This window comes from Lipotes vexillifer, unplaced genomic scaffold, assembly GCF_000442215.2.
Source record: "Lipotes vexillifer unplaced genomic scaffold, Lipotes_vexillifer_v1.1 scaffold1221, whole genome shotgun sequence".
NCBI classification, from domain to species: Eukaryota; Metazoa; Chordata; class Mammalia; order Artiodactyla; family Lipotidae; genus Lipotes; species Lipotes vexillifer.
In genome coordinates this window covers 595876-620348 of record NW_006783353.1, presented here as the reverse complement: position 1 = coordinate 620348, position 24473 = coordinate 595876, and the positions used below count along the sequence as shown (strand labels likewise).

The window sequence follows — 24473 nt, the reverse complement described above, 5'->3', positions numbered from 1 at the left end:
GGGGGGCGGCGGGGGGCTTATTGACAAAACAAGTGTCTACGTCTTCTCCCAGGCACCCAGTGTCTGTAGCAAACACATTTTCACATCCCATTAACTGCAGGACTTGAGGTTTTATATGTTTATTTTTATTGCATGGTATATTTTAGCTCCTGTGCTGGCCAAGTGTTTTTGTGCAGATGGAAATTGGGCAAGCTTCCTTCCCTGACTCTGTAGTCGATCCTTGTTCTTTACCCAAAAAATAGTCTTTGAGTCTAGGTTAAACTTTGTCCCATTGAAAATATCAGTATTTAGCAGACTGCAGTGATCAAAAAGGGGACTGGGATGAGATTTTCAGAGGTGTGTAGGGGGAGAGAGGAACAGACAGAGAGAAAATGACTTTACTGGACCAGCATTAAGTCAAAAAATCATACTGGAACTCTTATTCTACACCATACCCACAATCGAGCATGCAGACATGCACCAACTGGGGCCAAACGTAAGGTTAATATTTTTAAGACAGTGTCGAAATAGTACAGCACATCAGCATGCTGTCTTTTGCCTTATATATAATAAGAAATGTTTACATGTGTGTACACATATACATATGTATATACGTATGTGATATTTCAGGAAGATGGGATGATGGGTGCAGTGAGATTCTTAGAAAAGGGGGCATCTGGGACTAAGGTACAGAAGGGAGAGATGAGACCTTGAGCTTGGAGCTCTGGGATCTGAAAGGAACTCGTGCAGTCAGGACAGGTGGGAGGTGTAGCTGCAGGAGGAGGCAAAGCCACACCCCCAAATGCCTTGACAGCCCTGCTCAGGAACCTGCATTTTCTAGAGAAGGTGGCGGGAAGGTCTTTAAGCAGTGGAACACAGTGATTCATGGCCATTTATGCATGGCCCTCTGACAGTGTGAGGACAGGGGCTTGGAGCAGAGGCAGTGCCGGAAGCAGGTGGGCCAGGTGGAGACATCTGTGGCAATAATCTACGTAGGAAAAGTGAGAACATAGGTTTAAAATAGCTTCCAGTTCACCCAGTACCTCAATACAGTGTCCCTTTGGAGGGCTATAGTCAAAATTTCCATGTGATTTTTCAGAACTCCCATTACTTGAAAAAATACACAAAACATATCTGAGTTCTCCAGTACAACAAACTGACCTCCAAAATCAGAGATTAGAAATTTAACAAATATATTTTTATTAGCTTGTAAACTGTTTTTTATTCAACATACTTTCCACCCTTTGACTTCCACTAAAAATATAAGTGATCAGGATGGCTATTATCAAAAAATCTACAAACAACAAATGCTGGAGAGGGTGTGGTGAAAAGGGAACCCTCCTGCACTATTGGTGGGAATGTAAACTGATACAACCACTATGGAAAACAGTAAGGAGGTTCCTTAAAAAAACTAAAAATAGAACTACCATATGACCCAGCAATCCCACTACTGGGCATATACCCTGAGAAAACCATAATTCAAAAAGAGTCATGTACCAAAATGTTCATTGCAGCTCTATTTACAATAGCCAGGAGATGGAAGCAACCTAAGTGTCCATCAACAGATGAATGGATAGAGAAGATGTGGCACTTATATACAATGGAATATTACTCAGCCATAAAAAGAAACGAAATTGAGTTATTTGTAGTGAGGTGGATGGACCTAGAGTCTGTCATACAGAGTGAAGTAAGTCAGAAAGAGAGAGACAAATACCGTATGCTAACACATATATATGGAATTTAAGGAAAAAAAATGTTATGAAGAACCTAGGGGTAAAACAGGAATAAAGACACAGACCTACTAGAGAATGGACTTGAGGATATGGGGAGGGGGAAGGGTAAGCTGTGACAAAGCGAGAGAGTGGCATGGACATATATACACTACCAAACGTAAAATAGATAGCTAGTGGGAAGCAGCCGGCGGGTGGGTGGGAGGGAGGGAGACGCAAGAGGGAAGAGATCTGGGAACATATGTATATGTATAACTGATTCACTTTGTTATGAAGCAGAAACTAACACACCATTTTAAAGCAATTCTACTCCAATAAAGATGTTAAAAAAAAAAAAATAAAGACTTGCAAGAGGACTACAGAGCTTCCATATGCCCTTCTCCCAGTTTGCCTAATACTAACATTTTACACTACTGTAGTGTAATGATCAAAACCAGGACATTAACATCGGGAACACTACTATCAATCAAATGACAGGTTTGATCGAATTTCTTCAAGTTTTCTCTGCTAATGTTGCAAAAATTGAATCCACAACCTGGCACTGTATTTAGTTCCCTTGCCTTTTATGACCTAGAAAAGTTATGAACTTTTGGAGTATTGGGCAAGTTATTTTACAAAAGTGTATTCATTTTGGGTCTGCCTGCAGTTCCTTCATTATTAGAACACAGTTACACATGTTTTGGTGAGAATACTACCCAAGTGTTTGCCCTTCTTAGTGATGCCAATGTCTCACTGTTGGTGATTATTTGGTTAAAGGGGTGTGTGCAATGTTTTACCTTTGTAATTAAATACTTGGGAGAGATACTTTGAGACAATTCTAATATCCCATTTTTTCCTTATACTTTCACCTTCAACTCTTACCATCCATCAATGGATTTTGTATATAATTACCACTATTATGGTGATTTCCTATTTCCCTCATTCCCTTTACATTTATTAATTAGAATTGTTCACCATTAAATTGAACCAGAATCCAAAAAAAAAAAATTAATTTTATGATAATAGCATAGAAAAATTTAATACAAGTAGTTTACAAAGATGTGAATTGATATTTAATATATATATATTTATATTTGACATATTCACATTTATCTTTAATAATGTAATTACTGAAGCTATTTTATATTTAAACTTCATACCAAAAAATAAAATAAATTGCTTTAAGAAATTTCAAAATTTAGTTCTCTTAATTAGAAAGGGGAAAAAATCTCAGTGGAGTTAAGAGTGTAAGATTTTAGATCCAAGACATTTTCTCTGTTCAGACTATAAGAAGTAGAAAAAAAGTACACAGTAGAAACTAGTTTCCAAGACATGATCTGATAGATTCTGGTGTTCAGAGTATAAAAGAAATCATAACTCAGTTTTGTAACATTTATGTTAGATTACACTTACAATGTAATGTATGCCTGTAAGAACAACAGAGCTGCAGGACCACTGCATTATAAACTAAAAGCCAAGCTGAACCTTCATTTGTAAAAACTGAGGAATAATTCAGTTTTAATTTTTTAAATCTTTCCTGCTTTCCTTCATAAAACCTCAGTCTCTAATTGTAATTTTTCTAAGCTTTGATCACATTTTATTAGAGAAACTACTCAACAAAAGAGATGTACCCCAAGCACCTAGAAGAGTCTGGTACATGGCAGGTGCTAGATACGTATTTTTTGAATGAATAGGCAGATTCAAATGAGAATTCTGACTCCCTGATTGTCTTTTTACCCTGAAGCATTGTTAACCCATATGAAAGACATGATTAAGACCCAATTCATTACCTACAAGATTCTAACCCAGGCGTCCCCAAACCCTGGGCCATGGACTGGTAATGGTCTGCAGCCTGTTAGGAACCAGGCCACACAGCAGGAGGTGAGCGGCCGGCAAGCAAGTGAAACTTCATCTGCCCCTCCCCATCGCTCCCCATCGCTCACATTACCGCCTGAACCATCCCCCACACCCCCGCCCTCCGGTCCGTGGAAAAATTGTCTTCCACAAAACCGGTTCCTGGTGCCAAAAAGGTTGGGGACCGCTGTTCTAGCCCATTGTAGTACCACCTGGAAAAGCAGCTCCCCCCAGGTTGTAGACTGAAAGACTGTCTCAATTCTGAGTCAGACAGGTGGCATTACAATCAACTAAAGCAAGCCCTGCCGCTGTATTTCTAGCATTTGAATTATCCCTGCCCCCTAAAACAGTGGAGTGCTATTCTTTCTAGGCCCTCCTAGATAGGGGGATATTTTCATAAGAAGCGGAGCATGATTCAAAGATAGGTAGTATGAAGAGTCTGAACTAAAACCGAGAGAGCTATCTGAAGTCAGACTTTAAAAATTTTGACCTTCAAAAATTTTTTTTTGCATTCTGAACTAATGACAATTTGGTGAACAGAACACAACTAACTAGACAGCAAACTACAACACCAACCCTGCTAGATTCACACAGACACAGAGGAGGTGGCCTCCTCCAATTTATCTCCTCACAAGATCTTCATTATTAAGCTGCCCTCATCCTGAGAATCCCTTACACAGATCATTCATAAGATGTGATGGTTCCCAGTCCTTCCTGCATATCAGAAACCAGATAAAAAAGATGATCCCAGAGCTTCACTCCAGACCAACACAATCACACTCTGAGAATGAGCACTCTTAGTTTTTAAAACTTCTATGGGTGAGTTGATGGGCAAGAAAGGTAAGAGCAACTAATGTCTCTAGGAAACCACTATAAGCATGAGCGTCAGTCACCCAAAGGGTAATCCATCAGGCCATGTCTTTACTCACCGATTCATTCATTTAGCAAACATTTATTGTGCATCTACCGTGTGAGAGCAGCGTGAGAAAATGCAAAGAAATAGTAACGCTAGCAACTTTCCCCTTATTAAACACTCACACCACATGAGTATACAACCAGGCTGGCCTCATAAGTGTGCAACCAGTGTAGCTGCACAGGGCCCTGGGTGTGGAAGAGCCCTGTGCCGTCACCATCTTGAAATTCTTGATAATTTTGGAACAAAGGGCTCTGCATTTTCATTTTGCTCTAGTATAGAGCTTCAAGGGCTCTATACTAGCCTGGCTTGGGATATTGAAGCTCAAATATGGCCAACCCCAGTGGGACATGCTGCCCACTTTCTTCATCTCCCCTCCATCAACAGTGCCATCAGTACAAATAAGTGAACCTTTGTTGGTAACAGGGGTTATCAATGCATCTTCCTTGTGCTAAAGTCCATCAGCTATTTCCTGCAATGGGTGACTTCTCACTGCCTAGTCCCCTCCTCCCTGGCTTGCCACCATCTTTTCCATTCCCCACCCCAAATGCTGCTATCTTACGGTAACAGCCAAGACAGGGTAGCAAAGATGTCACAGGAGCATATGGAAAGGGTACTCATACTCAAGTGTCAGGAAATGCCTTCTGGGCAAGTTGAGGTGTTGCCAGCCTAACTGAAGGTCGACTCAGACCCCCAGATTCCCTATACGATATTAGGTTGAAAGCTATAAGAGGCTTCGAGAAGACTAGGTCATAGTCATAATACTTCAGAGGAGGAAACAAGTACGTATCTCTGGGGCCTCCAGAAGAAAACTGTACATGAAGAGGGTTAGCAGGAGACAGGGCAGGGAGGCTGAGTTAAATCATATCTCCGCAGTCCCTGAATGTTTGCGGACTCTTTCCTTTGGGACAAAGGGAAACATAAGGAGTGACATGATCAGGGTTGTATTTTAGAAAGTTTACTGTTGTAATAGTATTTAAGGTAATTTGAAGGGGGATAAGCAAAAAGGCATGAAGAAGACATTTAAAGCTCATACAGTCCTTCAAAAATGAGGAAACAGGATTAATAATAATGCAAGATAATATTTAATGAACACTTACTCTGTGCCAGACACTGTACCTGGATTATGCCATTCAACCCAGTCAAAACCCTGTAAGATAGGTGCTTTTTATTATCCCCACGCTATTGAGGAAAAAGAGGAGGTAAAGGGACTTTAAGTAACTTGTCCATGGTTACACAGCCAGTGGCAGCAAAGGTATTATTTATTTAACTCCAGATTCAATGATTTTAAACTCCAATAAAAATCCTAACAAGATGTCTTTAACTAAAAAAAAGTTCTACAATCCGTAGAAAAAAATTTAAATGTAATGTTAAAGAATGCTCTTTTAAAAAAGAACCAGAAGGGTGATATTTTAGCAGCCTTGAGAACTCATTATAAAGCAACACCATTTAAAACCTTTTGTTCCTGACACAAAAACAGAAACACAGATCAATAGAACAGATTGGAAAATCCAGAAATAGACTAAAGTGTTTTAAAAAGTGTAACACATGATAACACAAGCTTCCCATAATAAAAAGTGTTAGGAAGAATTATTAAATAAATCAAATTGGAATAACTGTATAATAATTTGGGGAACTGATCAGGTTAGATACATATTTTACACTGTGCACAAAAATAGCCTCCACATGAATTGAGTTAAATACAAAAAAAAAAAAAAAAAAAATGGAATGACAGAAAAACCAGCAGGAGATGGAATAGAATATTTATCAGATTTGTGAAAGAACAATAACTTCAGCTTTGAAGCAGTGGAATAAACCATGAAGGAAAGAACTGACAGATCTGGATACATAAAAAATTTAAAACTTCTGTACAATGAAAAAACAGCAAGACTAAAATAAAAAGGACATTATACTAAGGGCATTATTTGCATTCCATCTGACAAAAAGGGCTTTAAAACTCAAACTATATATATCCTCATTCAAATTTATAAGGAAACCATCAGACCTCAAAATACAAACATGTAAGATAAGAAAAACAATGGACACACAGAGAAGCACCATCAGTAAAGAAAAAAATAGAAAATGGTTCAAACCACCAACAATTAATACAATAAAAGCAAAACAAACTTAAGATAGTATTTTTCCCCTTTCTAAATAACATTTCCCCCCAAGCAGGCAACACCCAGTGTTGCCGCAGTTAGACGGAAGGCTGTGTACTGGTTGCTTACTGGTGGAATGCAACCTTCTTAAAAATCAGTATCCCAATACACAGCCAGAGTCAGGCTCCAAACCACAGTGATTTCTATAATCAGCAATTACATATCGAGCACTTTATCTTCTGGAAATAATAAAAGCAAAAGTGGATTGGAGATGGAGATGGTCATTCATTACTGCTCACAAAGGGGAAATGTTGGAAACAACCTGAACACCACAAATTATGGGAATGCTTTTATAAACTATGACACAGACTATTATTCAGGGTGAGACACTTTAAGCTATTATTTTCATAAGTTTAGTCCAAAGGGATGGAGAAAGAGACAGGGATGTATCTTGAGGGGACAACAGTATTAAGAGAAAAAATCATAAAATTATTTCCTTTAAGGTTGTCAGAGCCTGGATGTGCTTATCATTGGAGGGGAGTAATATATTAGAGAAAAAAGAAGGAAAATGTGAGAAGGAGTGAGAGAGAGAAGTAAGGTGAAGAGAGGATGGGAGGGCAGAGAAGGAGAGGGAAGTGCGTGGTAAGATTGCAGGTGGGATGAAGTCCAGACAGCAGACGCAAAGGTAAGCACAGAAGAGTTTGCTGTGGAAACGAGGAGTGAAGACGAAGAAAGAGCAACAAGAAACACGTTTGAAGTGAAGACACACAGGTCAATTTTATCCTTTGAGAATTCCTCACTCAGGTGAGCTGCTCTTGGTTTGGCAGAATCCAGAAGCCCTGACCCCAGTGATGCTGTAATTCTGTAACATTTTATAACCGCATTTATTCAGTCAGCATTTAGTGTCACTTCCCAGTGACACTAAAGGAAAGGAAAAATGAGCAGAAGTGCCACCAGGGGGCAGGTTTGCTACTGGCAAAGGGACTTCAAAGACAGCATGCAAAAATATATATATATTTTTTTCTTTCAGCACAGGATCCATTCTTTGTTTTGCAACAATAAATATTGCATCAAGTCCAGAGCAATTCCTTAATGGATATGAATTTCGCTCAGGTGTGCAAGAAATGTCACAGTACATTATATCCTTTAAATAAAATTAAATCCAACCTCAAGCCGCTACCCTACTAGGTCAGGTTAAAAGTCAATTTCAGTCATTATTATGGCTCCCACAGCCTCATTGGGTCATGCAGAGGTTCTTGGGGGTCTCATCCAGGGCTAACATTTAGATCATTGGTTCAATATGTGAAATGCTTATGGTCTGAACCAACGTGATCCCTTGATAGGCTGCGACTTGTTAGGAATGGGCAGACATTCCATCACCTGGAACAAACACACACGCACGCACGTGTGTGCGCGCGCACACACACACACCTCCTTAGGGCACTCAGAGAAGGGAAGCTGGGATTCATCCTTATCTTTAGAGCTCTTGTCTCCAGCACGCCCCTTTCTGCTCCTCTCTCCTGTGCCTGCCTCTCGGCCTCCAGACTCCTCGCCTTCCTCTATGGGTTTCATCTCTGGCCAGCTGAAGCTTTCAGAAAATCTAGGAAGACAGATGTCTTCAAGGCTACAGAAGCCTCAAGAGAAGCATGGAGCCCAGAGGGCAGGTCCAGTGCTCAGGACAGGGAAAGGAGAAAACACAAGAACATCAAAAGAACAGCAAACACCCATACATCCTAACTGTACTGTCACATTGACCACAAGACCACAGTTCTTAAAACCCCGTTTACAAGTCTGACAGCATGACACAGAACTCAGACATCTCTCAAAGTTGATGGCGGGCCCGGGACTGGCCATCAGATTAGCTGCCCTGGGGGAACAAAGACAAAGACGGGGCACACCCTCATCTCAAGGAGCTTCTGGTGACACATAAAGAGAAACAGGTGATAGGGCACTAATGGATTTAGGTAAGAGTTGCAAACTAAAAGCCTGAGGGCCAGAACCCGCCAACCTTAGTAATTTTTCACTTGCCAACATTTAAAACATTAAAAGCAAAGGACGGTTTACATAAGCTTCTATAAATCTAGCATCTCTTTAAAAATAAGGAGACCCGGCAACCCAGACCTGCATTTCCACATGGCAGCCATCATTAGGAGCTGAGTAGAGGCTGCCCCCTTTAGCGGGGGCCACCGCTTTCCAGTTGTCCACAGTCCCCACCACTCCCTATTGTATTATGCCCCGTCTACTTCCCTCATGTACGCTACTGGCCTAGCTTCTATAGGTTTTGAGTCTGTAACTCCTGACTGAGTGAACTAAATAAAATTATACTCAGGGTACAGCGGTAAGTGTTCCATGAAACTAATTAAGCTTCTGCATTTCTTCAATTCGCACTCTGACAGATCTGGAAATTCAGAATTATTTCAGATGGGCCTGAAGATTTGAGCAGAGACTGAAGAAACTGTTGTACTTAAGTGATTAACTTGGTTCATATGCAAATGTTACAGACAAGGCCAGCCATACTCCTGGCACCAAGTAGACTCGTTGCTTGTGTGCTAAAGAGTAAACCCAAGGCACAAAAAGATACTTGTGAAATGCAGCTTTAGCTATGTTCTTTGGCCTCATTTCCCATTACTGCTATCTTGAGTGCCCCATGGAGTGTGCGCTGGTGTGAGTGAGCTACAGGAGGCCACACCCATGGACATTCCTCTCAGACCCAGTCCCGTCCTGACCTCAGGTCCAGGACAGTTCAGCCCCAGCCTGCAGAGACACCCAGCTTCATTTTGCTCAATTTTAACTTTCAGTAGATCATTCCAAGTTTAGAACTTCTTGCACAGTCAATAAACTTAGGGGAGAAAAATAAAGGAAAGAAAAAATAACCCTTTGTTGAGGACATCTGGACTTGTCTGGCTTTCCTGGGGATTCAAGTAACTATTCATGGAAATTCCTCTCTATGTGTCTGAAAATATGTTTAAAAGACTAAAAAGCAACATACGAAATAAATAAATTAACAACACCAATTTGGCAAATGTATTCTACGTGTTGAAAGGTGGTGTTGAATACAAAGGTCAACTCGTGTGAACCTCCCCACAGTACACGCATATCCAACAAGGATGTTGTTGGAATCTTTTACTGCTTGAAATTTTATCGATCCAATGGAGTAGAGCTATTTAGAAAGACCAGGAGTAAACAAATGGGGAAGAGACATGGGCATAAAAGCTATAAGACAGAGTATCCCATGTCCTTCAACAGAAGGGACACCCAGCTTCCCCAGCTGATTTCTGAGGAAGGCCATACACACAGGACTTACCTAAGTAGCTCCCTGACCCTTAATGACACAGAAGAAACTGATTACAGCTAGTATAATATCTGACAGATTGTGGAAAATAACGTCTCTCCCTGGGAGAATAGTTAATCGGGTCTTAATAATTTGGGGAAAGAGAATATAGTATCTGCAAGAAATAGTACATTAAGTATTTAGTACATTAAGCATTTTCAAAATCGACATCCCAGCCATCATCAGAAGGAGAGAGTCTCAAGTCTCAAGTCACACTCAGAAATATTTTATTTTAAGATACTTCTATATTACATTCTCCTTAAATATAATTGTTTTTAAGTAGAGCTTTAAAATGAGGGATATCCACTAGCAAACAGGAGTTTTGAAGATGTTATAATTTCTATATTACAGGGTTAAAAAAAGAAACTCATCTTTGAAAATTAGAAGAACAAAACAAAACACTGTCACACCTTTAAAGAAACGGGTTTTTTTTTCACAATCCAAAAACGAGTGCTTGATAAGCAAATGTTACAGATGATGAGGGAAAGAAAATCAGAATCAAAGTCCTCAAACTACACAGAAGACCTCAAAATGTGTATGGACTCATATGCACTCATGTGAACACATATGCACACACACAGCGGAAACAAGTGAAGCACAGCCAGGGGTACTGAGGCCCTCCCTGATCCAAACCCAGAAAGTGGGCATCCTTGAAAGCACACAACACTACCCAGTCTACGCTGTCTCATCTTCAAGTGCTGTTCATCAGAAACCTGCCAGGGAGAACACTAGATTCTCTCCAAAGATATCTGGAATACCATATCAAGTTATATCACCAAATAAGCAATACAACAAACCCATCTAATAGTTTCTAAAAGATTTATTGTTTGCCTACTGTCGAGGAGAAATAAGCCTATTATAAACATCTAACAGTAGTCACAAATCTGCAGGTCAGTGAATGAAAAAAAGTTGAAATGACCATGCTTAAGTACAAAAAGACACCTTGGTGATTACTTTTAAGAATGTAAATTATGTTGGTGGAATGCAGGACTGTTTATGAAATGTCGACAAAAGAGGAAATCTTCTGCATCAGAACATTGAGTAATGATGAAATAAAACAAACTGATGAAATTTTCAATTACATTCTCTGGGTCTTATGCTTTCAGCTTTATCTTTGCCCTCTCTCCCCGACTCCCTCGCCCTTCATACCTGATCACCAAGTGAGAAGAAACAAACATACATAATCTTATTTGGGGCAGCCACCTTAGCGAGTGAAGTCTACCTCGACCACAGAGCAGGCAGCTTTCAGGAAGCCCTGGGAAGCCTGCGGAAGCTCTCACTGTGGACCCCGGGGGCTACGTCTCTGAACTTGAAATCAGTGCAGATAGTGTAGGTGTTTCAGTAAGGAGATAAGGAGAGAGAAAAAGAGAAGTAGGAAGGGAAGACAAATTATATACTATGTCTGGGAGCAAGTCATGAGAGAAACACAGTTTGCAAACTAATTGATTTGACTATGGTATAATCATGGTCTCCAAACAAGACAATCCCTTTGGTCTAAGAAGCAAAGATTAGAGCATCTCTGAATAATTAAATATTTTAAATCCATCCTTAAAAAAACTTATTTTGTGCATTTTTAAAAGGTACATACTATATTTAAAAATGAATACATGTAGATAATTTAAAACAATAAACACATATTGAGGTAAATACTCAATTAAAAATCTTTTTTTTAACTATTAGGAGATTGTGGTCAAAACCTGGGTAACCTTTGCCTGGATAAACACTCAAGGAACTCTAAGGCTTCGTTGGGTCAATTATTCTATACTTTGGTTTATTATTATTATTATTGTTGCTGCTGTTATTATTATTTTCACAAAAGCAATATATATTAATTGTAGAAAATTAAGAAATTGCAGAGGAATACAAAAGAAAGGAAAAATCATCTGTAACTCTATTTCTAAAATAGTTTGGTGCCCCTTATCTAACCACATATACAATATTGTATATGTATATAAATCTCTATGTATATACAATATAGTGACTGTTCTATAACTTATTTTTTCAATTAATAATAAATTATGAATATGTTATTTTGGAAGAAAATTTTAATTGTCTATACACTACAAATTTGCATATAAATTATGTACCACATTTTAATCAATTCCCTATACTTGAATATTTAAGTTTTTAAAAATTTCTTGCTTTTTTAATGCCTGAGGAACAGACATGGAGGCCTTTGGATGCCAAGCAGAATGAACTAGATTTTATACTGTGGACCAGTCATTCTCAAAGAAATGGTAGTACACCTGCAGGGAATATCTTCAAACTTTGGGCAGATGTTTTTGGTTTTCATGATGTTTGGGGGTTGCTCCTTGTGTTTAGAAGGTGGGGAACAGGGATGCCAGCTGCCTTGCACTGTGGAGAGCAGTCCTGAGCCAGGAAGAGCTGCCCCATGTCCTGTACAACTTTGAAATGTCCTGTTGGAAATGCAGGAGGCCAGGAGCCTGATTACAATTAACCAAGCCCAGAATTTAACTCTGGTTTACATGCAAATGCAAACTATTCTGTGCCCATTTTAAATAAACATTAAGTTTTCTACTACCATGTAAATCAAGGGGAAAATGTTTTCTTCAATGCTTTACCAAGACTTGTGCACCTTTTTTGAAAATTATGTCACTAACATCACCCCACTCCTATTATTGGCATCAGCAACATCACCTACTTCTAAGAGTCTGCGTTTGAAGATGGCTCACATTCACAGTGATTCTAAGAGGATGTGTGAGCATCTTATCACTTCCTTGTGTCTTCTAATATTGTCATGCCAAACATTTATGTAATGAAATACATATCTCTATTATAAAGATTATTTTTCCTTCATATGACATGTAAGGCCTTCTACTGCCTTTTATAAAATTCCGTGTAGGTAGGTCCTATTTTCTATTGGTTTCATCTTAGGAGAATAAAGAGAACATTTAACAGCATTTATTATAAACAGTGGTCATTGGTCGATCGGGTTGAAAGCTGCGAGTGTAAAGCATTTGGAGGCTTCCAGCAGGAAAATGACAAGATAAAACAGGGCTGCAGGTATGACTGTGCAGAGAGGAAGGAAAATAAACAGGAGGCAGAGACCAGAAAAGAAGTGAGTATAATCTGGGCAGGGAACTAATGAAGACCCAGAATGCTGCAACGCCTGAAAAAAACAAAAAGAAGAACTTTCATAGAGGACATTTTAAAAAGAGGAGTTGCTGGAACTCGTTGAACACAGTGTCAGAGAGGGGCTGTCACAGCATCAGTAGACAGCCGAGTGACTGTGTTCTCAAAAACAGTCTCATGTGTGTGCATGCATGCACACACGCACGCACATACACACACACACACACACACACACACACGCACCCGAACTCCAGGTTCTTTATGAAATAATCCCGCTCCCCTCCTGCTGCCAAAGGGAAGACTTATCACACCACTGATTCTGAAATCTGACAGCTCCGCCTGACATGAGTCTGAATTGGAGGGGCGAAGCCTTATTCTGTTTATTTATTTGCTTGTCATTCTCCATCCAAGATAAATCCTGAAACAAATTTCAAGTGTGCTTTAAGTACACTCCAGGTTGTAAATCATATACTTGCATTCTCATACTACAGTAAGCATGAAACCACATAGATCAACAACAGATATATATGCCTCCCTTCCTTGCCAAATTCATGCACACACACCCATGCCAAGAGAGAGGATAAAAGGAAACTAAGACAGAACCAATGATGATTCATCTGCAGCATACATGTTTAGGAATCAGAAGCAACCAGAACAATTAAAATAATATGATATTAGACTGGGCAAGGGCCCCATGGTTCTAAATGGCAGAAAAGTGTTTCCAAAATGAAGGGATGGAGAATCATGTATGTCAATCATGAGAAAACCGATGCTGGAGACTACTGGGGAGATAAGAGACTGTCCTGATTCATATTTGATCTCCAGTTAAGATTTTAGCTTATATACCCATCCTCAATTTCAAATTTTCTGAGACTAGATAATGTAAATATTTCTTTAAACAATGGAAGAGTGAGTCCATAGTATCCCCAAACATAAAGAGACTATTTACTTATCCTGATCCGTGTCCATGCAACAGTATTGAGTCCATAAAACACAAATATCACCTTCTCGGTTGCTTTTCTTAACAATCAGAAAGTGAGAAGGATGACAGCCATATCCTTCTCAACATCACCAAACAATGCCTGATGCATTCCATCAAAGTGCAAAATGTCCCTGGAAACATCACCATTAAATTCTCACATTGTTTCTTTTTGAGTCACTTACCATCTGAAATGTATTCTTAAGCACTTTCTCATTTACACTGTGTGACAAAAAGACAAACCAGATCCAAGGACCATGCTAACTGCCTGCAACGGCCAATGGAGGGTTTTTCCAGGCAAAGGCACAGGTAACTCTGTCCATCTCTCCCCATCTCTGCTGCCTGACCTCAGGTTTAACAAGAGGTAAGATATTTACATATTGAGTATGTATTGTGCTACCTCGCAGGAGGCTAAATGAGCCATGAAGAAACAGAAAGTGGCCTGAGGATAAAGAAGATGCTGCAGGTGAGGATCCAGGTGGCTATGACTTAAAGGCCATGGTCTTCCCACCTCTACCTAACTAGGCACAAATTCCAAGCACCTGTCATGGAAGATGAGGCCTCCGTGCACTCCCGTGCCTGCTGCTCTTGTCCTACTCCTAGCACTGCCCCCTGCCCCACTGTGGTCTTCGAACACACCCTCCCCTCTTAGCCTCTGGGCCATGATGTTGTGATTCTTCCTGGAACCCACTCCTTCACAGTTGTCACCGACTCACACCTACTTACTGTCCAAGACTCCAATCTAGTGTCACACTTCGGGGTAGATATCCTTTCTCTCTGCCTTTACAGGGTTTCTCTTCATCTAGGCACCTACTAGTTACCTGGTGATGATCTCTTTACTCATTTGTCTCGTAGAATACGAGTTTCCCAGGGCAGGGACCAAGTCTCTTTGATGTTTATATCTCCAGTGCCTGGCATAGTGAGTGCTAAATGTCTGTCCCTTGCATGACTGGCAAGTTTTTCCTTTTCTTCTAGAGGGCAAGGAGAAGGGCTATCACCTATCAAAGCTGTTAAAACTATCATTGATTTCCACACTGAGGGTAAGGAAGGGTTTGCAAGTCACATTTAGTTCAATGATAAGCTGAAATTCATTGCTGACATTTCTTTTCTTTTTTATCACATAAGCCCACTGGTGGAAAGAAGAGAAAGTCTCACACTCACAAAGGGTACCAGATTTAGACTTTAACATTATCTGCTAGTGAAGTGATGCAAGCAGTCACAGACATGCACCAGCAGAGTTTAAGGAAGAAGCCATTCATCATACGACATTAACCATTACCAGATCGCGTGCTCTGAAGTGCACTGTGAATTAGAGCTTCTGATAAATTCCACCACTCTCTTGCAAACAGCACAATTATTTTGATATGTGTGTGTCAAGTATGTTGATTTATTTTAACAAATGCTCACAACTGTTTGGCATGTCATTAACTTCTAATATACTAAGAACAACCTCTCTAGATCCTCAAGAAGTTCTTGCAAGTACCAAATCATTTATAGGATCAAGAGACAATGGGCATTGAATCTATTTCATCCAAAGGAAAAAATGCAATATCCTTATCACTCACCAAATGAAGTTTTGCCCAGAATTCAGGTCCTTCCTCCATCTCTCTGAGGCTTGGTGGAATGTACCAAAAGCAAACATTGGCATATTCAGGCTGAAGATGAAGAAAGTTTGAAAGTTTTTAATTAATCTTAGAATGCAATTCAACTCTTAGCTAGTTTCTTTGAGTCATCATGTGTGTCTTACATTGATAACATCAGAATCTGATAGATTAGACATCCATTCAGCCTTACTTTTGATAACACCTTATTGAGAAATTTTCTTCTCAGTTGGGTGCAGCCAGAGAGTGCTCTCCCCTCTGGGTAAGCAATGTGCACAAGATCAAAAATAAACATAATGGGGCTTCCCTGGTGGCGCAGTGGTTGAGAGTCCGCCTGCCGATGCAGGGGACACGGGTTCTGTGCCCCGGTCCGGGAAGATCCCACATGCCACGGCGTGGCTGGGCCCGTGAGCCGTGGCCGCTGAGCCTGCACGTCCGGAGCCTGTGCTCCGCAACGGGAGAGGCCACGACAGTGAGAGGCCCGCGTACCGCAAAAAAAAAATAAAATAAAATAAAAATAAACATAATGAAGTTTGAAGCTAACTCAACCCAGCTCTAACCAACCATTAGTTAGCACCTGATACACATATACCTAGAGATACCCTGGTTCATCCCTCTTCAACCCTAATCCTTAAGTTATATCTCACACCACCATATCCTTCCAATAATTTCTTCTCTACCTAAGGTGGCCAAAGTTGTCTTCTATTACCTGCTACACTTGACAAATGCAAAATCCCCAATTACCTGTGAGTCGGTAACATATGATATACTTGGGCTCCACTTAACCAGCCCTGCTGTGACCCTGGCCAATACAGCATCAGAAGGAAAAAAAAGGCCATCAGTTTGACTACTGGCTCTCAAGTATCAGTATCAGGAAGGGTGTGAGTCTGCTAGATGGCTTGCTCAAAATGAAGACTCTCAGCACCTGGGCTCAGAACACCCAGAGCTGAATAAGTCCGTCATAGAAATGGCTGAAGAACTGGGTCACGCTGGGTCATGCCCACCCACTCAGCAACTTCCTCATCTGATTTTTCATGCTGACAGTTTTTGAAATGACTTCCATTTTCCCACCACAAACACAGTTTGTAGGTAATAACTGGTGTTATAACAGTTCTCAGTAACCAAGTTATGCTCCATTGTCAGTATAAAGTTTCAAAGTATTTCAGAGAGAGGAAACAGCTATCACCTCATATCTTAAAATCAAAACTGGTACTATAAAGAGTTTTGATTTTAGTGGATTTTAAATTACAACTGATAGCCCAGAAACATTCCAGCTCAACAAGTTAAGCTCTTGACCTGATCATCCCTTCACATTTGAAGTTTGTAACAGGCTTATTGAATTTGACTAAAAGAAAAAAAAGGAGCTACACAAAGAACAAACAGATGAGGAACCAAGATGGCGGACCAGAAGTACGTGCTCTCACTCCCTCTTGCAAGAACACGAGACTCACAACTAGCTGCTGGACAATCATCGACAGGGAGACACTGGAACTCACCAAAGAAGATACCCCACATACAAAGACAAAGGAGAAGCTGCAATCAGATGGTAGGAGGGGTGCAATCACAGTACAATCAAATCCAATAACTGCTGGGTGGGTGACTCACAAACTAGAGAACACTTATACCACAGAAGTCCACCCATTGGAGTGAAGGTTCTGAGGCCCACGTCAGGCTTCCCAACCTGGGGGTCCAGCAACAGGAGGAGGAATTCCTAGAGAATCAGACTTTGAAGCCTAGTGGGATTTGATTGCAGGACTTTGACAGGACTGGGGAAAACAGAGACTCCACTCTGGAGGGCACACACAAAGTAGTGTGCGCATCGGGACTCAGGGGAAAGAGCAGTGACCTCAGAGGAGACTGAACCAGACCTACCTGCTAGTGTTGGAGGGTCTCCTGCAGAGGCGGGCGGTGGTTGTGGCTCACCATAGGGAAAAGGACACTGGCAGCAGAAGTTCTGGGAAGTACTCTTTGGCGTGAGCCCTCCCAGGGTCTGTCATTAGCCCCACCAAAGAGCCCAGGTAGGCTCCAGTGTTGGGTTGCCTCAGGTCAAACAACCAACAGGGAGGGAACCCAGCCCCACCCATCAGCAGTCAAGCAGATTAAAGTTTTACTGAGCTCTGCCCAACTGGAGCAACACCTAGCTCAACCCACCACCAGTCCCTCCCATCAGGAAACTTACACAAGCCTCTTAGATAGCCTTATCCACCAGAGGGCAGACAGCAGAAGCAAGAAGAACTACAATCCTGCAGCCTGTAGAAGAAAAACCACATTCACAGAAAGACAGACAAGATGAAAGGGCAGAGGGCTATGTACCAGGTGAAGGAACAAGAGAAAACACCAGAAAAACAACTAAATGAAGTGGAGATAGGCAACCTTCCAGGAAAAGAATTCAGAATAATGATAGTGAAGATGATCCAGGACCTCGGAAAAAGAATGGAGGCAAAGATCAAGAAGATGCAAGAAATGTTTAACAAAGACTTAGAAGAATTAAAGAACAAAAAAACTGAGAAGAACAATACAATAACTGAAATGAAACTACACTAGAAGGAATCAATAGCAGAATAACTGAGGCAGAAGAACAGATAAGTGACCTGGAAGACAGAATGGTGGAATTCACTGCCGTGGAACAGAATAAACAAAAAAGAATGAAAAGAAAGGAAGACAGCCTAAGAGACCTTTGTGACAACATTAAAGGCAACAACATTTGCACTATCGGGGTCCCAGAGAAGAGAGAGAGAAAGGACCCGAGAAAATATTTGAAGAGATTATAGTTGAAAACTTCCCTAACGTGGGAAAGGAAATAGCCACCCAAGTCTAGGAAGCACAGCGAGTCCCATACAGGATAAACCCAAGGAAAAACACACCAAGACACATAGTAATCAAATTGGCAAAAATTAAAGAAGAAGAAAAATCCTTCAAAGCAGCAAGGGAAAAAGGACAAGTAACATACAAGGGAACCCCCATAAAGTTAACAGCTGATTTCTCAGCAGAAACCCTACAAGCCACAGGGAGTGGCATGATATACTTAAAGTGATGAAAGGGAAGAACCTACAACCAAGATAACTCTATCCAGCAAGGATCTCATTCAGATTTGATGGAGAATTCAAAAGCTTTACAGACAAGCAAAAGCTAAGAGAATTCAGCACCACCAAACCAGCTCTACAACAAACGCTAAAGGAACTTCTCTAAGTGGCAAACACAAGAGAAGAAAAGGACCTACAAAAACAAACCCAAAACAATTAAGAAAATGGTCATAGGAACATACATTATCGATAATTACCTTAAACGTGAAAGGATTAAATGCTCCAACCAAAGGACGCAGGCTTGCTGAATGGATATAAAAACATGACCCATATATATGCCGTCTACAAGAGACCCACTTCAGACCTAGGGACACATACACACTGAAAGTGAACGGATGGAGAAAGATATTCCATGCAAATGGAAATCAAAAGAAAGCTGGAGTAGCAATACTCATATCAGATAAAATAGACTTTAAAATAAAGAATGTTACAAGAGACAAGGAAGGGCACTACATAATGATCAAGGGATCAATCCAAGAAGAAGATATAACAATTATAAATATATATGCACCCAACATAGGAGCACCTCAATACATAAGGCAACTGCTAACAGCTCTAAAAGAGTTAATTGACAGTAACACAATAATAGTGGGGGACTTTAACACCTCACTTACACCAAAGGACAGATGATCCAAAATGAAAATAAATAAGGGAACAGAAGCTTCAAATGACACAACAGACCTGAGAGATTTAATTGATATTTATAGGACATTCCATCCAGAAACAGCAGATTAATTACCCTTCCTTCTCAAGTGCACACGAAACATTCTCCAGGATAGATCACATCTTGGGTCACAAACCAAGCCTCAGTAAATTTAAGAAAACTGCAATCATATCAAGCATCTTTCCTGACCACAACACTATGAGATTAGAAATGAATTACCAGGAAAAAAATCGTAAAAAACACAAACACGTGGAGGCTCAACAATACGTTACTAAATAACCAAGAGATCACTGAAGAAATCAATGAGGAACTCAAAAACTACCTAGAGAAAAATGACAAGGAAAACACGACAATGAAAACACGACTATACCTATGATGCAGCAGAAGCAGTACTAAGACGGAAGTTTATAGCTGTGCAAGCCTACCTCAAAATACAAGAAAAATCTCAAATAAATAATCTAACCTCACACCTAAAGGAACTAGAGAAAGAAGAACAAACAAAACCCAAAGTGAGCAGAAGGAAAGAAATCGTCAAGATCAGAGCAGAAATGGATGAAACAGAAACAAAGAAAACAATAGAAAAGATCAATAAAACTAAAAGCTGGTTCTTTGAGAAGATAAACAAAATTGATAAACCATTAGCCAAACTCATCAAGAAAGAGAGGGAGAGAACTCAAATCAATAAAATTAGAAATGAAAAAGGAGAAGTTACCACAGACACCGCAGAAATACAAAGCATCCTAAGAGACTACTACAAGCAATTCTATGCCAATAAAATGGACAACCTGGAAGAAATGGACAAATTCATAGAAAGGTATAACCTTCCAAGACTGAACCAGGAAGAAACAGAAAATATGAACAGATGAATCACAAGTAATGAAATTGAAACTGTGATTAAAAATCTTCCAACAAACAAAAGTCCAGGACCAGACGGCTTCACAGGTGAATTCTATCAAACATTTAGAGAAGAGCTAAAACCTACCCTTCTCAAACTCTTCCAAAAAATTGCAGAGGAAGGAACACTCCCAGACTCATTCTGTGAGGCCACCATAACCCTGATATGAAAATCAGACAAAGATATCACAAAAAAAGAGAATTACAGACCAATATCGCTGATGAGTATAGATGCAAAAATCCTCAATAAAATAGTAGCAAAGAGAATCCAGCAACACATTAAAAGGATCATACACCATGACCAAGTGGGATTGATCTCAGGGATGCAAGGATTCTTCAATATATGCAAATCAATCAACGTGATATACCATATTATCACATTGAAAAAAAATATATGATCATCTCATTAGATGCAGAAAAAGCTTTTCACAAAATTCAACATCCATTTATGATAAAAACTCTAGAGAAAATGGGCATAGAGGGAACCTACTTCAACATAATAAAGGTCATATATGACAAACCCATTGCAAACATCATTCTCAATGGTGAAAAACTGAAAGCATTTCCTCTAAGATCAGCAACAAGACAAGGATGTCCACTCTCACCACTATTATTCAACAGAGTTTTGGAAGTCCTAGCCATGGCAATCAGAGAAGAAAAAGAAATAAAAGGAATCCAAATCAGAAAAGAAGAAGTAAAACTGTCATTGTCTGCAGATTACATGACACTATACATAGAGAATCCTACAGATGCCACCAGAAAACTACTGGAGCTAATCAATGATTTTGGTAAAGTAGCAGGATACAAAATTAATGCACAGAAATCTCTCAAAATCAATGCACTATACATAGAGAATCCTAAAGATGCCACCAGAAAACTACTGGAGCTAATCAATGATTTTGGTAAAGTAGCAGGATACAAAATTAATGCACAGAAATCTCTTGCATTCCTATACACTAATGATGAAAAATCTGAAAGAGAAATTAAGGAAACACTCCCATTTACCATTGCAACAAAAGGAATAAAACACCTAGGAATAAACCTACCTAGGGAGACAAAAGACCTGTATGCAGAAAACTATAAGACACTGAGAAAGAAATTAAAGATGATACCAATAGATGGAGAGATATACCATGCTCTTGGATTGGAAGAATCAATATTGTGAAAATGACTACACTACCCAAAGCAATCTAAAGATTCAATGCAATGCCTATCAAATTACCAGTGGCACTTTTTACAGAACTAGAACAAAAAGTCTTAAAATCTGTATGGAAACAAAAAAGATTCCAAATAGTCAAAGCAATCTTGAGGGAAAAAAAACGGAGCTGGAGGAATCAGACTCCCTGACTTCAGACTATACTACAAAGCTACAGTAATCAAGACAATATGGTACTGGTACAAAAACAGAAATACAGATCAATGGAACAGGATAGAAAGCCCAGCGATAAACCCACGCACCTATGGTCAGGTAATCCATGACAAAGGAGGCAAGGATATACAATGGAGAAAGACAGCCTCTTCAATAAGTGGTGCTGGGAAAACTGGACAGCTACATGTAAAAGAATGAAAGTAGAACACTCCCTAACACCATACACAAAAATAAACTCAAAATGGATTAAAGACCTAAATGTAAGGCCAGAAGTTATAAAACTCTTAGAGGAAAACATAGGAAGAACACTCTTTGACATAAATCACAGCAAGATCTTTTTTGACCCACCTCCTCGAGCAATGGAAATAAAAACAAAAATAACCAATTGGGACCTATGGAAACTTAAAAGCTTTTGCACAGCAACGGAAACTAGAAATAAAACGAAAAGGCAACCTTCAGAATGGGAGAAAGATTTTCAAATGAAACAACAGATAAAGGATTAATCTCCAAAATATATAAACAGCTCAAGCAGCTCAATATTAAAAAAGCAAACAACCCAGTCAAAAAATGGGCAGAAGACCTAAATAGACATCTCTCCAAAGAAGACATACAGATGGCCAAGAGGCACATGAAAAGCTGCTCAACATCACTAATTATTAGATAATGTAAATAAAAATTACAATGAGGTATCACCTCACACTGGTTAGAATGGCATCATCAGAAAATCTACAAACAACAAATCCTAGAGAGGGTGTGGAGAAAAGGGAATCCTCTTGCACTGTTGGTGGGAATGTAAATTGACACAGCCACTAAGGAGAACATTACGGAGGTTCCTTAAAAAACTAAAAACAGAACTACCATATGACCCAGCAATCCCACTACTGGGCATATACCCTGAGAAAACCCTACTTCAAAAAGACACATGCACCCCAATGTTCACTGCAACACTATTTACAATAGCCAGGTCATGGAAGCAACCTAAATGCCCATCGACAAACAAATGGATAAAGAAGATGTGGTACAAATATACAATGGAGTATTATTCAGCCATAAAAAGGAATGAAATTGGGTCATTTGTAGAGACATGGATGGACCTAGAGACTGTCATACGGAGTGAAGTAAGTCAGAAAGAGAAAAACAAATATCATATATTAACACATATATGTGGAACCTAGAAGAATGGTACAGATGAACCGGTTTGCAAGGCAGAAATAGAGACACAGATGTAGAGAACAAACGTATGGACACCAGGGGGGGAAGGTGGGGTGTGGTGGTGGTGGTGTGATGAATTGGGAGATTGGGATTGACATGTATTCACTGATGTGTATAAGATAGATAACTAATATTGAACATGGGAAAAATAAAGAAATGATTAAAAAAATAAAAAAACAAATAAGGTACTTTGTAATTCAAGTCAATTCCATAAACATTTTTTATGAAACTACAATAGTCTTTACAGACCTACACAATTTATACTTGGTTTTCCAATTTATGATTAATTTGGTTTCTCTAGAATAGAATGTCCTGGCCTTCAAATTGTTTAATCATCTAATGTGAATAAATCTTTTTGCGAATAAATAAAGTCACTATGGTTGATTAGAAAGTAGAAAAAAACAGAGTTATTATCTGTCACTAGATTCTAGGAATTTCCGTCTTTATATCAACGAAGATTTTTTTCCAGGTGCCATTTATGTCAGTTATCAATTTATTGCCTCTCAGCTCCAAATCCACCCGTTCTTTATGTTCTCCAATAATGGAGGTGGACTCTATAAATATTTCTCCTTGCCATCTGGTCCAATTGGAGACTTTATCACTAGAGGGTGCTGGAGGGACACGGAGAAGGTCACGTGCACTCATCTCATGGGGCTCCTGCAGTAGGTGGGGCTCTTTTCAGCACTTTTGGTGACCAGCAGCAAGTGGCCCCTGACAGCTTCCCCCAGCACCACGCCCTGTGGCGGCTTCACAGCCGCCTGGTCACAGGAGGATGCCCATAAATGGTTTTTCCTTGCACATTCTCCTCCGGGGACTTCATAGGGAGGGCTGCCAGCGAGGCACCTTGCCTTGGATGTCTTGAGTGAGTTCTAAAATATGGCAGTGCCCTGAGATCAGCATCCTCCAGCACTCCAGGAGGTGGACTCCTAGAGACCCCACCTGTGTGACACCTTGGGGGACTTCCCTGTCATCTCGGGAGCCACACTGCGCCCTCTCCAACCAAGTCTGGATCTCAGCCCTGGGTGGGGGTGGCCTCTTGCTCAGTGCTCCATCTCCGTTTTAGGAGTGATGTCTGTTCTTTACAGTATCTGCTATTTCTGTATTTTTGTAGGGTCTCTTTCTCTCATGCGAGGCAATCTCCCATGACTCCAATCTCCTGTTAATAATTCTTTTTTTAAAATATGGAACTCTTCACAAATCTGCATGTCATCCTTGCACAGGGACCATCCTAATCTTTTCTGTATTGTTTTAATTTTAATATATGTGCTGCTAAAGCAAGCACGATAATTCTTTACATTGTACTTTCCCACTTCAGATTCCTGTGCAGTTTTTGTCTTTTTATTGGACCCTAATACATCATTAAATAAGCCATTCTTTTTCATTTGCATGGCAACATTATGAATCATTTTGTAATAGTTTCTATCTGCTACCAGATCTGCTCTATATATTATAAGTTAGGACCTAGTCCTTTTGAACCACCTTTTATATTTTCTTCCTTCGATAAGTTTCAGTTTAGATTTTTTTTTTTTCTTTTTTGCGGTACGCGGGCCTCTCACTGTTGTGGCCTCTCCCATTGCGGAGCACAGGCTCCGGACGCGCAGGCTCAGCGGCCATGGCTCACGGGCCTAGCTGCTCCACGGCATGTGGGATCTTCCCAGACCGGGGCACGAACCCGTGTCCCCTGCATCGGCAG

General features: G+C 40.1%; 1 protein-coding gene across 1 annotated transcript in view; it reads right to left on the bottom strand.

The window, feature by feature from the left end:
• Positions 1 to 24473, bottom strand: part of GADL1 (glutamate decarboxylase like 1) — a 148114-nt gene that overhangs the window by 55000 nt on the left and 68641 nt on the right. Inside the window, exon 13 of the mRNA XM_007455935.1 lies at positions 15523 to 15612. Within this exon, the coding sequence (XP_007455997.1) occupies positions 15523 to 15612 (90 nt within the window). The remainder of the gene's footprint in view (positions 1 to 15522; positions 15613 to 24473) is intronic.